Raw genomic sequence first — 13,812 nt, 5'->3', positions numbered from 1 at the left:
ACGTTTACATTCTCTCGACTCATATCTTCTACATATTCCGAAATATTTGCAATCCTTTCTGTCTTGCACTTCATAACGTCAGGGGAGATCACACAGAAATGGGTAATATTTGGTGAGTCCTGGACCTACGTCAATAAATAGCACAGACCGAAAAGCGCTGAATACAGATTTGGTGAAGCAAACTATAATGTAACGCACAAGATAATGTGCATCATAGCGTAAAAGTGTATTCCAGGACACTGCAACATTCTTGAAAACATTGCAACGGAGGCTCCAGCAAAACAGGGGCACGAATACAAAAATGAAGTAAATATCCCTCTTTACTCACTGCACAAATCAGCACAAACACTTGGTTTGATCAGAAATCGAAGCGCTCAGAGTTATTCATTATAGATCGTAACTTTAAGGTGTCCATCCCTCCAAACTTGAGCGACAAGAGGAACTTTGTGAATTTATTGCACCGTTTGCAATTTGGCACAACATTCAAACGTCATTTTGTACAAATAATTCAGCGAGTTGCCAGTCCGTCGTCCCATTGGGCCTAGGCTGATGACTATGTACAGCACTTTCTCGAGTTCACGTGAGACGATACCGTGAGGCGCTTACTACAGGCAGATTTATTGTGGCTAGACCGCAGACGCTTCACTTTGCAAAGTGTACTTGGAAATAATATATATATAATGTTATTACTCAGTGCATCGTGGTTGGCCCTACTGTTACATTTTCCTAGGATACCAGTGGCTTTATAGTATGTTTTATGCGTATCGCGCATGTGTGGCGTTATGTGTTTTTACATGCCTTGCTATATAGATATGAACTATCTTTATGTGCGTGTTTTCAGTCTGTTTTGTGCACTTTCATTCGTTTATAGAAAAGCGTGTGTCGTCTAGTATCCTTTCTGCTTTCTTGTGTGAGTATAACTTTGCAAATGTGAATATGATTTGACCGTCACCAGTGCATATCACTACTTGCGCACTTGTTTTGCCTGCCCTGCGTAAAGGAGTAGCCCACGTCAGTAATGATACCATCTCCTTTCAGATAACATTATTACTGAAAAGCGAAGCTTGCTTTATTGAATTTCTCCCCGAAAGCTCACGTCAGTATAACCACACTGATTTCAACGTACTCTCATATTTCAGCATCTATATTTCATGAACAATTCTCGGAACTTGTCAAGCTGAGTATGTATTTCATCCACAGTACTATGCACATAGTTCTTAATTGTTTACTAATCAGCATTTGCCGGATCATTGTGGACATTGTCAAACTCCGTGAGATCAGTCAGCGTGGTAACTTCGTTGCAGTGATGGCACTCGTTTTTCAATTCAGCGCCATTTTTCGCTCACAACATTACCTCTAACATTAAGCGCAGACTTGTGCTACATCAAAATTGCACTTGGTAAACGCCCAAAATTATACCTGGCTTCAAGAGGCGGGAGTCCCGGCATTAAGGCAAACGCCCACCTATGACGTAGTTCACTCCGTACAGCACGTCAGTCGAAACGCAAGGCGGAGCTGATAACAGGTGCGCTCCAGTGTGCTCCAGCTGTCAGCTGGCAAAACTAGGCGGCCTTCGCCCTTTTCTCTCCAACCGACAATCGACTGCGTCACATAGGAAGATCGTCTTTGAATCGAGACTGCCACCTACAAATGTGAAACAGCGTCAACATTGATGACGAACATCTCGGAACGCGTATCAGATAAGTTGGAGTGTCTTCGCATATGATTGTTTTCAAATCTTAAATATAAGCACGTACGATAATCGCAAAATTAGGACCATCATTAACAACTTCTTGTTAGCATTGTGCTTGCTTGCTCCATCTGTTAGCGAAAATTATGTCCACAAAAGCATATAAAGCACTTGTGCAGCAGGATTCGCATCGAAATTGTTATTAATGTTACGGATATTTTAATGGTAAAGACCGGTATATAATGAAATTTTATAACCCAGTGGTCTACGAAAAAGCATATGTTTTTAGGTTTCAGCTGGCCACGAGCTTTCTTTGGAGCGGCCCAGACTTAATTCACTAGGAAAAGTGCGGCAACATCCATAAAGTGTCAATGCGAGATTTTTTGGCCCCCGGTATTAGGGCTTGCTGCGCACCATTTCACAATACCCGAGTATGCCATTGAATTCTATCACGTTATCACAGTCCCATGCTGTTACAATATTCCAGCACAATGCACATGCAGTTTCAAGGCTAAAGAAAAAAATCGCTTACGATGAGGACCTACTTCTGGAGACAAATTTTTATACTGCTCAAGGGGAAATGGCGCTTTCGAAGGCCATCACATATACGATGAAGAACATTTTCTCATGTAACTTTTTTTACTAAAATAGGTTGTTCTAGCTGGCTTCAATCCTCACATGTGCAACGTGCATGGCATATTTCTGGCAATGTCCAGTTCCCAGTTGCGAACTTTCTTCCTTTCAAACCACGACACAATCATCCACAGCAAGCCGACGAATATGCACAGGCTTCCCAGAAGCCAGAACATGGCATCGTACGAGCCTAGATTGTCCCTGAAGAGACCTGAAACAGCAGAACAAGAATGAGGCGAGCTTCTTCCCAGGCTAGACCATACCACGAAATAAAGTTCAAACTGTCTGTACATGATCATGCAACTCCAGGTATGTGTGTGGCTCCACTGCTCACAAATGAACATTGGGGGTTTGGTCAAGAAAACCTTTCCCGCTAAGCAATGGTCCGCATTTGCCTGTCAGCAAGCACAACGTTATATGTAATTTTTTTAGCACAACACACACTGCTACAAATCCTCGAAAAAAACGAAGACAAAGAACTCTATAAACCTTATAGCATCTATGGTTTAGTGATTTCCTGTTCCTGCCACTATATAAAATTTCAATCTATTTTCCTGCAACAGTTGAAGAAAGCGTATTCTCTAATCTCATATCCTCATATATATCCTCATCTCTAGTCCTCATATCCGAAGAAGCTTACCCATAACGAACAAATGGTGCGCTATACTGAAGAGTTAGAATAATACTATTTAGGAATCGAAAATTATAATATTAGATATGGAAACATACAAGGACTCAAAGGAAACAGGGGAGCAAGATGACAACTGGCACGAAGGGGGGCTCAACGCCTGCCTACTGTTTCGGTAGAGAAGGGGAGAACATAGGAAACAAAGAAAAAAATAGGAAATAAACAAATGACAGAGACACCGACAAAAGAAAGTAGGAACACGGAAAAAATGCCTCTAAACGAGAGGCGAAATCAGTTTTCTTCATGAAAGTTGGAAGGATCCATGGGCGTCCTCTATGGTTGAGCAGCACTCCCTCTCAGAAAACTTTAGCACCATGGAATATATGAATAAATAGCTCATAATGAGTTTGTAAGATCTTCCTGCTCATTTCGTATTTTTTTCTATGCTGAAGAATAAGCAGACAACGGGCATAGTGAAATATGAGCTGATTATTCAGCTTTTAAACTCGCGAAGTTTGGTTATTAAACGAAGTTGAGCTAGTGACCGCTTAACTCTACAGATTTTGTGCGAACGACACGTACAATGTATGCATAGCATGACTTTGAATGTAAATTTGTTTTGATGAAAACCGTAACTCAGTAGTGCTGTGCCTAATCAGGAAGAAAAATGTTTACAGCAGGTTGAGGGAACGTGGCAACGAAACCCACCGAGCAGCATACGAGGTTTGGCCAAGGGCCCAATACAATGCCACAACCAATCAAATTTAATGCCATTGAAAACATTCATCTAGCTGCACCTGCACTTCATAAGAGTCGTTAACAAGGACAATTTTAACCCGGACAATAAATTAAACAATGACCGCTATAAATTATGAATAGCTCGATGTCATGCAATACCCGAGAAAGTTTAAGGCCCTACACAAAATTTCGACGCTGGCAGAAAGGACTCCACTGCAGTGGATTGAGTTTTTGTTTACCAATATACTTCCAAAGGTCATTGATGAAATATTAACCAAATCATGTCTGTACTGTGGTAACCTTAAAAATGCTGCCTGCATGGGGCGGATACTCCCGTTCGTTGCAACCACTGTACTGTGTCCGACATTTGGCAAAGTCTAATGCTAGAAAATATAGAATTCTATGCTCTGTAATCGCATACGAAGTGAATGAGGGTTATTCAATTATTCAAATGAACTTCAAGTTCTTCGTGCGTGCAAGATAATGCAAAGTGAAAGTGATCTTGCATCGGATGCGACCTCTACAGATAGCATTTACTTACACTGCCTCAGGCTAACGCGTTCGATGACACGTATAACATTTCGTTTTTTTTTTTTTTCGTAGGTTCTTGGTATTAGAGAACACATTGCCTATTAGGCGTGTGTAATATGCCATGCGTTTTGACGACGTGGTTGCCCAGTGAGCATGCCATTGGGCTGCTGAGGTTGAGGTCGCGCGTATCATTTCGGCCACAGGGGCTACATTTCCACATTTCCCCCTCAGCGGCCGAAAACGACCTGGGGGAGGAAAGACTGGCACACCGGCGATTTGCCCTGTTTGGCGCCAAACGCCGATCAAGTTTGGAGAACAAAATTTCAACGAACTACCAAATTTCTTAAAGGGTTGCCAGAGGCATTGCCGGTTATCAGCAGCCCACCGCGACATTCCTGATCCGTGAATCGGGCACTGCCCTTTGAGAGGAAGAAACGCGCCCTCTCAGTTCCAGTGCAAATGCGTGTTCATGAATTATGGTTACCCAGGGTTCCCAGATTGGTGCTTTCCTGGCCACCGCGAGGAGAAAGGAAAAACGGGGACTGACCCCAGCCTGACTAGTTAAGTCGGTGCACGGAGAAAAGCCACATCCTGTTGACTGACATCCTTTGATTATGCAAATACCTGAATAAAGGTTTTCTTCCTTTCGTCAACATGTCCTGATGACTGCCTGCCACGACACCAACTGGATATCACATCGGCCACGCAACCCCAGTCCTACTAACGTAGTCATACATACATTAGGCAATGAAGTGCTGCTTTTATCAGAGAAAACATGAGGAGATGATCGAGATAGTTGTTATCGTTTTTCTTTTCATGTACATGGAGGCGGAGGTTTTGGCATCTGACCGTGATATATAAATTTCAAAAATTGTGTTTCACGTTCATAGCGTAAGAGTAGACAGTAAAAACCACCTGGAAGAGCGCTTATGCCCTATAGCTGCATTCACGTCTCAGAAGGATATACTGAATGTGAGAAAATAAAAGAAACTGCTACAATAGGATCATTGGACTAGACCTTCTAACTGCAAGGCTAACAGTTTTAGTTAAATTTCGATTAATGGGGCTTAAAAAAATCAATAGTGTTATTTGGCTTTCCCGACAAATGAGGCAAGTAACCGGACGCAACGCAGTCCACAAGCGCGACGCTAATTGACGCAAGAAAAAGTCCGTTTGTCTGAGGTAACATCACCGAATAAATGGAGACCTGGCAAAAAAAAAAGAAACTTCAGGAGGAGCAGCACACTCTTTACCAAACAATGAGACACATTACAGCATGATACTTTCCTTTATAAATGCCAAGCCAAATGCGATTATCGCATTACGTTCCATCGGGGCCGCATGGCCACTATTTGCTACAATCGGAATCCTACATAGGTGAACCATATAAGACGTACTTCCACCTTTTCATCAAGTTGTGCAGTTAAAACTATGCTTGCTTATCTAGCTCTTTATTAGGTTAACCTATTTATTCAGCAATTATTAGCTAATTTTTAAAGTGAAAAGAGTCATCTTACTCTCGGGATGAATGCGTTTGCCATGGAAGTTAAATACAAGGACTAAAGTGAGCTTTATACACTGCCTTTGAGTCTGTGTTAAGGCGCAGAAATCATAAAAGACTCTCCAAAGTAGTAGCAATTATGTCAAACGCTCTCGTTCCTTCTCTGGCCTCCTCAAAGCGGGACTTGAGGGCACAGTGTTCATAATACTGGTTGGCGGTAACTTAGGGCAAGGTATCATTTCTTTTTTTCGTCCCGCTGTTATTTTCTTTCGTAGTTATTTTCCTTTGTCAGAGCACGTCGTGTCTATGTGCATCGTCCACTTCATGCAATGGAATACTAGAAATCAAAAGATGCATTGTCAAATACTGCCTGCCTGCAAAAAAGGAACACGCTAGACACCGTACAGCTCTCCAAGCCATGGACTGATGAGTAATCTAAGCAGTCGAAACCATGGAAGCTATGAATAGCTCATAAGTCACACATGATTTACGCACACAATGAAATGCTGTGTATATATCTACGGTCGCGTGCATATGGGAATAAAGAAAATTCTCTCTCTCACTCGGCAGCCAGAGCTTGTCCGCTGTATAGGGATATAAACTTGATATTGCGCAGAACTACGCTCATCTAGATGCAACTCACTTGTTCTTGGAGTGAATTACGAAGCCACAGGTACGCAGGTTATCATTATACCAACATATACTCAACATAACTGCTTGCACAAATCATAAGCGAACGCATACTCAGCTTACTGCAGCGACGAAAGTTACAATGTCAACGACGCAAGTGTTCAACTAGGGCCACCTAATTATGACCTTGTTCAGCAGGCAAACCACGCAAGTAGCGTCTGCTTCGCATATGATCTGCATGAGAGAAAGAGGCTTTCAAATGATAGTGACGAAGCTATGCAGCATCGCGTGCACTCGTGGCCCAAATAATGTAGTCGAAATGAATAAATTGCACAAGTTCCGCACGATAACCCTCAAATTATTTCGCGAGAATTCGGTCATGATTATGTAATATGCCGACAGGTGTGTGCCGATCATTGCGACCGGATCAATAGAAGACAGGGCGTCTAACGAGGACTGAGTCCAGTAGGATATCCGGCACTAGTGGACGGGACTACAGTAAGGCACCACTTCATGTGCACTCGAGCTGTCGTAACAGAAAACCTCAACTCTGCCACGTACGCCTTCATCGGTGTTTGAGTAACGAAAACCGCCTACCTAGGTTCAGCTCGCTCAAGTTTTATGCTCGTCGTCATATTAAGTCATCGACTTTGTTAACTCAACTTAGCCATGTTAGGTTTTTTTTTTTTTTCAGCCAAACGATAAACAAAAGGCAGCAGGTCACGTTAACTGACATCATAGGGTTCAGGCTCAAGTTTGCCCATTGGCTGAGGAGTATTTTCAGTGGGATATAATATTTCATTGAAGTAACACTTCGGAATAATTTCCAAGAAACGCGTTAGTGCAGCGAATAGGTCTCCTTGTGGCGATACTCTAACGCGACTATTACATAATGCCCCTTGTTCTTCCTTTTCTTTATTATATGGTGTTCTTCCGTAATGTTTACCGTGAAAACAAACAAAAAAATCTAAATTTGGCCCTGTGCAACAAGCGATCAATGATATTACTTTGCAATTCTGTTCTTCCAATAGATGTGCAAGGAGTTTCCAGAGCGTTGCCCTGCCCCTCTTTTTTTTTTTCAGGAAACCTGTAGGTACAAATATAAGCAGAGTTAGTGTGAGTTTTCCTGGAGGAAGCAATCGGTGAAAGCTCTAAAGACGGTAGGCGCGTGTGAGACGCCTACAAGGTCATGGCGCCCGCTGGCATAATCTCGAAGCACATAACCTAACCTGGAATGCTTGTCTTCATACAATCTCCATTTATCGCGTGCAATACATCCCTGCGTCCCGATACGAATTGATACGATACGTGAGTACTACGACGCCTAAAATTATCTAAAATTATCTTAATAAACATGATACTTACCCACAACAGGAGGCTTTCCCAGTAGCAGTGGCCCACAGATGGCGCCCATGATACTGTACCCCACGGCTAGCCGCTCGAGTCCCAAATAGTCTGCCATCATAACGCTGTGCATTGTCATGCCGCAGCCCATGAACATGGCCACGCACAGTGACGCGCCAACCAAAGCGACGTACCGATCGGTGAATGGCACCGACACCACCGTCGCACCAAGAAGAATGTAGTTCACTACCATCAAGGTCGTGCGCCGCAGGTATTTGCGATCTGCCAGTAGCGGCAGGAACACCCTTCCCACAAGGTCCGTTATTGAGAAGTAAGGGATGAGGGCCACAGCCTCCCGCAGCGGTACGCCTTTGTCCAAAGCAAGGTCCACTATTGTGGAGAAGAAGATATCCGTGTTGTAGCAGAGCACTAGCCAAGTAACAATGAGCGTGTAGAACATACTGCACTTGAAGACTTCGCGAACACTTTGCAGCACAGCCTGCAAGGTGGAGACCGGCACGGTTTTGCAGCTGGCTTCCAGTTGAGTAATAAGAAGCGATGGCCGAGGTGCTTGTGTCTGGTTTCGTGCTCTCAGACCGCTAGCAGGAATCGATAGCCGACGTGCTTCTGCCGCGAGTCGGGATTCTAGTTCAGTGATAGGGCACGATGAGCGACGTAACTTCGATTGCCGCCGAGTTTCGAATTCGGTCATTGGAAACGACGGTAGACTTGCTGCTGTCGGGCGTCTTTTCTCGTTTCTCTCACTGGAAACCCAAGAGGGTTCGCGGAACACGAAGCTTAAGGCAAACATATGCATCAGGATGGCACCAAAAAGAAGGAGACTTCCCCGGAAGCCGTACGTCTTTCTCAGGAAGAGCAGGAGCTGAGGGTAGAAGAATGCGCACGCTGTGGAGCCCGCAAACATGATGCCGTGGGCGGTGCCCCTGTACCGCTTGAAATACATGCTTATGATGACTTGCAGCATGGTGGCGACGACTCCGATACCAAAACCTGGTGGGGAAAAAGAAACCAAAAATGTTACACGGTTGTTTACAGAATATTATTGTGGCAGCAATCACAGAAGTTCATGGTGAATATGTAAACGATCACTTTCTTGTGTGGCTTGTTGCATATCCTCATGCCATCTGTGAATCGCGAAGTCTTATGGACCCATTACCAGGCACGCGAAGTGACAATCTCAGTGCCAATCAGATGCCTAAATGCTACCACGGCATAGTATATCTTGTAATCACAACACCTTCTCCCTCTCTGCTTGAAATTCCGTAGCATCCCCCTCTATCTTTAGTACGCTGGCTGTAGTTCTGCTGCAATGACTATCCATCTACAGGCAGAGCTGAACAGGGAGGTTTATCTCGCGGATTGGGCGCGATGTATTTATTATATTTATTAAAGATGTATGCGTTAAGAGACAAAGCCGGCAATATCATTACTAATATGGATGAGATAGATCATGTGGCAGAGGAGTTCTATAGAGATTTATACAGTACCAGTGGCACCCACGACAATAATGTGAGAGAGAATAGTCCACAAGTAAAGTCGGAATCCCACAAGTAACGCCGGAAGAAGTAAAGAACGCCTTGGGAGCTATGCAAAGGGGGAAGACAGCTGGGGAGGATCAGGTAACAGCAGATTTGTTTAAGGATGGTGGGCACTCTGTTCTAGAAAAATTGGCCACCCTGTATACACAATGCCTCATGACCTCGAGCGTACCAGAATCTTGGAAGAACGCTAGCATAGTCCTAATACATAAGAAAGGGGACGCCAAGGACATGAAAATTATAGACCGATCAGCTTATTGTGCGTTGCCTACAAAGCATTTAGTAAGGTAATCGCAAATAGAATCAGGAACACCTTAGACTTCTCTCAACCAAAAAACCAGGCAGGATTCCGTAAGGCTACTCAACAACAGACAACATTCACACTATCACTCAGGTGATAGAGAAATTTGCAGAATATAACCAACCCTTATGTACAGCTTTCATTGATTAAGAAAAAGCGTTTGATTCAGTCGAAAGCTCAGCAGTCATGGAGGCATTACGGACTCAGGGTGTAGACGAGCCATATGTAAAAATACTTAAAGGTATCTATAGCGGCTCCACAGCCACCGTAGTCCTCCATAAAGTAAGCAACAGAATCCCAATAAAGAAAGGCGTCAGGCAGGGAGATACGATCTCTCCAATGCTATTCACAGCGTGTTTACAGGAGGTATTCAGAGACCTGGAGTGGGAAGAATTGGGGATAAGAGTTAATGGAGAATACCTTAGTAACTTGTGATTCGCTGATGATATTGCCTTGCTTCGTAACACAGGGGACCAATTGCAATGCATGCTAACTGATCTGGAGAGGCAAAGCAGAAGGGTGGCTCTAAAAATTATTCTGCAGAAAACTAAAGTGATGTTTAACAGTCTCGGAAGAGAACAGCAGTTTACGATAGGTAGCGAGGCACTGGAAGTGGTAAGGGAATAAATCTACTTAGGGCAGGTAGTGGCCGCGGATCCGGATCATGAGACTGAAATAATCAGAAGAATAAGAATGTGCTGGGGTGCGTTTGGCAGGCATTCTCAGATCATGAACTGCAGGTTGCCATTATCCCTCAAGAGAAAAGTGTAAAGCAGCTGTGTCTTATCAGTGCTCACGTACGGGGCAGAATCCGGGGGCTTACGAAAAGGGTTCTACTTAAATTGAGGACGACGGAACGAGCTATGGAAGGAAGAATGATGGGTGTAACGTTAAGGGATAAGAAAAGAGCAGATTGGGTGAGGGAACAAACGCGAGTTAATGACATCTTAGTTGAAATCAAGAACAAGAAATGGGCATGGGCAGGACATGTAATGATGAGGGAAGGTAACCGATCGTCATTAAGGGCTACGGACTGGATTCCAAGGGAAGCGAAGTGTAGCAGGGGGTGGCAGAAAATTAGGTGGGCGGATGAGATTAAGAAGTTTGCAGGGATGACATGGCCACAATCAGTACATGACCGGGGTAGTTGGAGAAGTATGGGAGAGGCCTTTGCCCTGCAATGAGCATAACCAGGCTAATGATGATGATCATTTATTATGCTTGGCTCCCCTTGGTGCATCCATTCTTCGATATTGGTCAATAATGGCGACATGCCAATATCACGCAGCAAATTACGATCGCTCTAAAGTAAACCAAAGCCCACAAAAAGCCTCAAACGCACTAGGTGAGGTAACTCAAGGGGCCCGGAAAGAATGATTTCCCCAGCTGTATGGCTTACGCTGCTTCGCCACCTACCATGGCGGCGTAGCGGCTACGGTGTGGCGATATTTTGCCTGAGCGCGCGGGATAGAGCACCAGCAGGGACGGCCGCAACTCAAAGGGAGGTAATTTCAAGAACAATCGTGTACCGTGCATTGGTATTCGTTAAAGAATCCCAGGTGGCCAAAAGTATTCCGGAGTGTCTGACAAATGCACGCCTCATAATCAAATCGTTGTTCTGGCTCTTAAATACTCCAGAATCAGAATTTTATTTGTTTCACGCTACTACGCAAACAGATGGCGAAACATTTGTTAAAGGGCATTTGCTACAGCCCGAATTCGCTGCGGTGCTCATCTGGACAATATCATCATCAAATAATAATGTTACAATACTTCATATACCTCAGGAACATATATTAATTCGTTCAAATTATTTCATAGAACATGAACAGGTACCTGAATATGTGGGACAGTACTAAAAGCTGTTTGAACATGGTCTTATACAAGCCGTCGATAGCTATTAACCCTGGCCGAACGCGACTTGCGGCATCATAGGACCATACCCAACAAGTACACAAGAAAACCCCTGCACCTTCGTACTGCTGGACCGGTCTTCTAAATTGACTTGGTTGTGCACTTTGAACCGTCTAAACTCTAAAATTATCTGGGAGAAGTTGCCCGAGTCAGTTACTAGATAAGGTTTTCCAATGCAACTCGCAGCGTGTCATAAGACGTGCTTTACTAGCAAAGTTCTCAGCGACACATGTGTAGCTGTACTTCTGGAACATAAGAAAACGGCACTATTACCAACCCAGTCAAACATTAGCGAACGTATCAGCCGAAGCCTAACAGAACACGATAACAGTACTCACAGAACGCCACAAACTATGGCACTAGGCCACTTGATGTTATGTGGCTCCACACCTACCACCATTATTTCTTTCATATTTGGCGTCATACCGTTTCGCTTAAGATCCAGCAGGTTCTTGTTGATTATGTGAACACAAGTACCGGTGTCATGTGTTCGGGTGTTGGAACCGGCATAGTAAGCCGGTTGCTGCTTTGGAATGTGTGTAATCCCGTTCACTGTCATCACCACCTTTCCAGCGCAAGTCATTTCTGTTTCATACGAATTTTCATACGGAGCACCGGACAGTACTGTGCCCTGCGCTCTTTACTCGCTCGTCCTGTGTTGCGCTGTTCCTGTTTTTATTCTGGAGTTATTAGGCCTCCCTAATCCCACTTTCTCGAGGGAAGAAAACTGTTCCCGGAAACTTCAGTCAGGGGTGGCACTTACACCTGAGCGAATTTTAAAGGATCCTGAAAAGCCTGGATATCGGCCTCTATCATGATTATCACTGCGCAGTACGCATCGAGAGGCCTACGCAGATAAATGATTCTCAGTCACGGTAAGTTAGGAACGGAAATACCGCACTGTATACCGTACTTGCCGCATGGTCACAGGACAGCGTTAGTGCTCTCCAAGGCTTTTTCTGTCACAAATTTTGAGAGCTAGTTGTGTTTCCAGGCACCCTTAATACAATGATATCCGACGATTACCTAGTATATCGCAGCGGCCAATGAAAATATGAAGGTATGAACCAACTTCACGGGTATAATTCCTGTGTTATTTAGGTTCTCGTGCGGATCAGCGTCACACCTGTGACTTTGGAGTTGGCAGCCTTCTCCACTCATTGTACGTCCTACTGTTAAAGAAGAGATGCTAACTCCAGCAAAATAATATATTTGGGACGGATATTATGTGGTGTACATCATACATCTAAACGTTTCAATATCTTTACAGCCTCTATAATGTTCCGACGCTACAGCGTTTTGGGTTACTAGGATTGCGATACCAAAGGTATCATTCGGCTTCAAGGGAACCAATCAGACTCTGTGAACCAATAGGGTTAGTTCCAAAACAAATAACGCACCGTGTACTACACCGAGAGTGATGGAAAGCCACGTGACATCCGGCGCGAAAGCCGATGCTATAACGCCTGTAGACGCCAACACGGATCCTACTGCCATCACCGGAACAGTGCTGAAATGTTCGCTCAAGGGACCGGACACGAGACCTGCAAACGGGTGGTGTCATATACGCGTCAATGAAATTTTCACGGCACAAATCTCAGTTAAATCGGCAAACAATAACAACACGACCCATTTCCTGCCCGCAAAACTACAGATTTAAAACAAATTAGCCAAAAGAGAAAAAAGAGCCACAATGATAGGAATAATATTTCAGCCATGGCTACTCTATCGCAGTAGCCATGGCTGAAAGTCGTAGTTGACTTCTACTTAAGCTGAATACTATGACATAAAATCGCTCATTTTTTATGCAATACTTAAAGAGGTTCTGTGGGAACCTTTCATTCGATGAATGCCTCGCTGCTATGGTTGTGAGTGACGAACTTTTGTCGGACTGTTCATGCATAGCAGCTGGTTTAAGCAGTTCTAGTTTTCGTTCATGCTTCTGTAGATATCTCCGCTCAAATTTATCTGCACGGTTCACAAACGTATAATATTATCATCCGCAGCAGCCTATTTTCATCACCAGCGCAGAACGATGGCCAGTCCCGCCAATCTGCAATTACCCCTGTCTTGGGCTGCCTGATTCAAATTTGTGCCTGCAAATTTCCTAGTTTCATAACTGCGCTTGGCTTCCTTTGGTAGCATGCGCGTTACACGGCCTGCCCAGTTCCATTCATTTCTTTTAATGCTAACTACGGCTATCCCAGTTTCCCCTCTAATCCACAGCACTCTTCCTGTATCTTAAATTCACGCCTCAGATTTTTCGTTCTATCGTTCTTTGTGTGGCCCTTAATTTGCTCTTGAGCTACTGGTCAATCTCCATGTTTATCTCCCATATATTAG

At 44.1% G+C, this 13,812-nt stretch overlaps 1 protein-coding gene across 4 annotated transcripts in view; it reads right to left on the bottom strand.

Annotated features, from left to right (window-relative positions):
- Positions 1-2,310: 2,310 nt before the first annotated feature.
- Positions 2,311-13,812, bottom strand: part of LOC126538395 (monocarboxylate transporter 12-like) — a 37,322-nt gene continuing 25,820 nt past the window's right edge. For 2 of the 4 annotated variants that reach the window (XM_050185243.3, XM_055074433.2), the window contains 3 exons: positions 12,870-13,013; positions 7,717-8,706; positions 2,311-2,534 (listed from right to left, as the gene is read on the bottom strand). In XM_050185243.3, coding sequence (XP_050041200.1) covers positions 2,365-2,534; positions 7,717-8,706; positions 12,870-13,013 — 1,304 coding nt within the window. In that variant the 3' untranslated portion in view covers positions 2,311-2,364. Of the gene's footprint in view, positions 2,535-6,427; positions 6,586-7,716; positions 8,707-12,869; positions 13,014-13,812 lie in introns of those variants that run through there. The other 2 variants (XM_055074443.2, XM_055074452.2) reach the window with 2 other exon arrangements.

The sequence above is a fragment of the Dermacentor andersoni genome, chromosome 3 (genome assembly GCF_023375885.2).
Source record: "Dermacentor andersoni chromosome 3, qqDerAnde1_hic_scaffold, whole genome shotgun sequence".
Lineage (NCBI taxonomy): Eukaryota > Metazoa > Arthropoda > Arachnida > Ixodida > Ixodidae > Dermacentor > Dermacentor andersoni.
The sequence above is the reverse complement of the archived record's forward strand: the minus strand, read 5'-3'. Positions and strand labels throughout refer to the sequence as shown.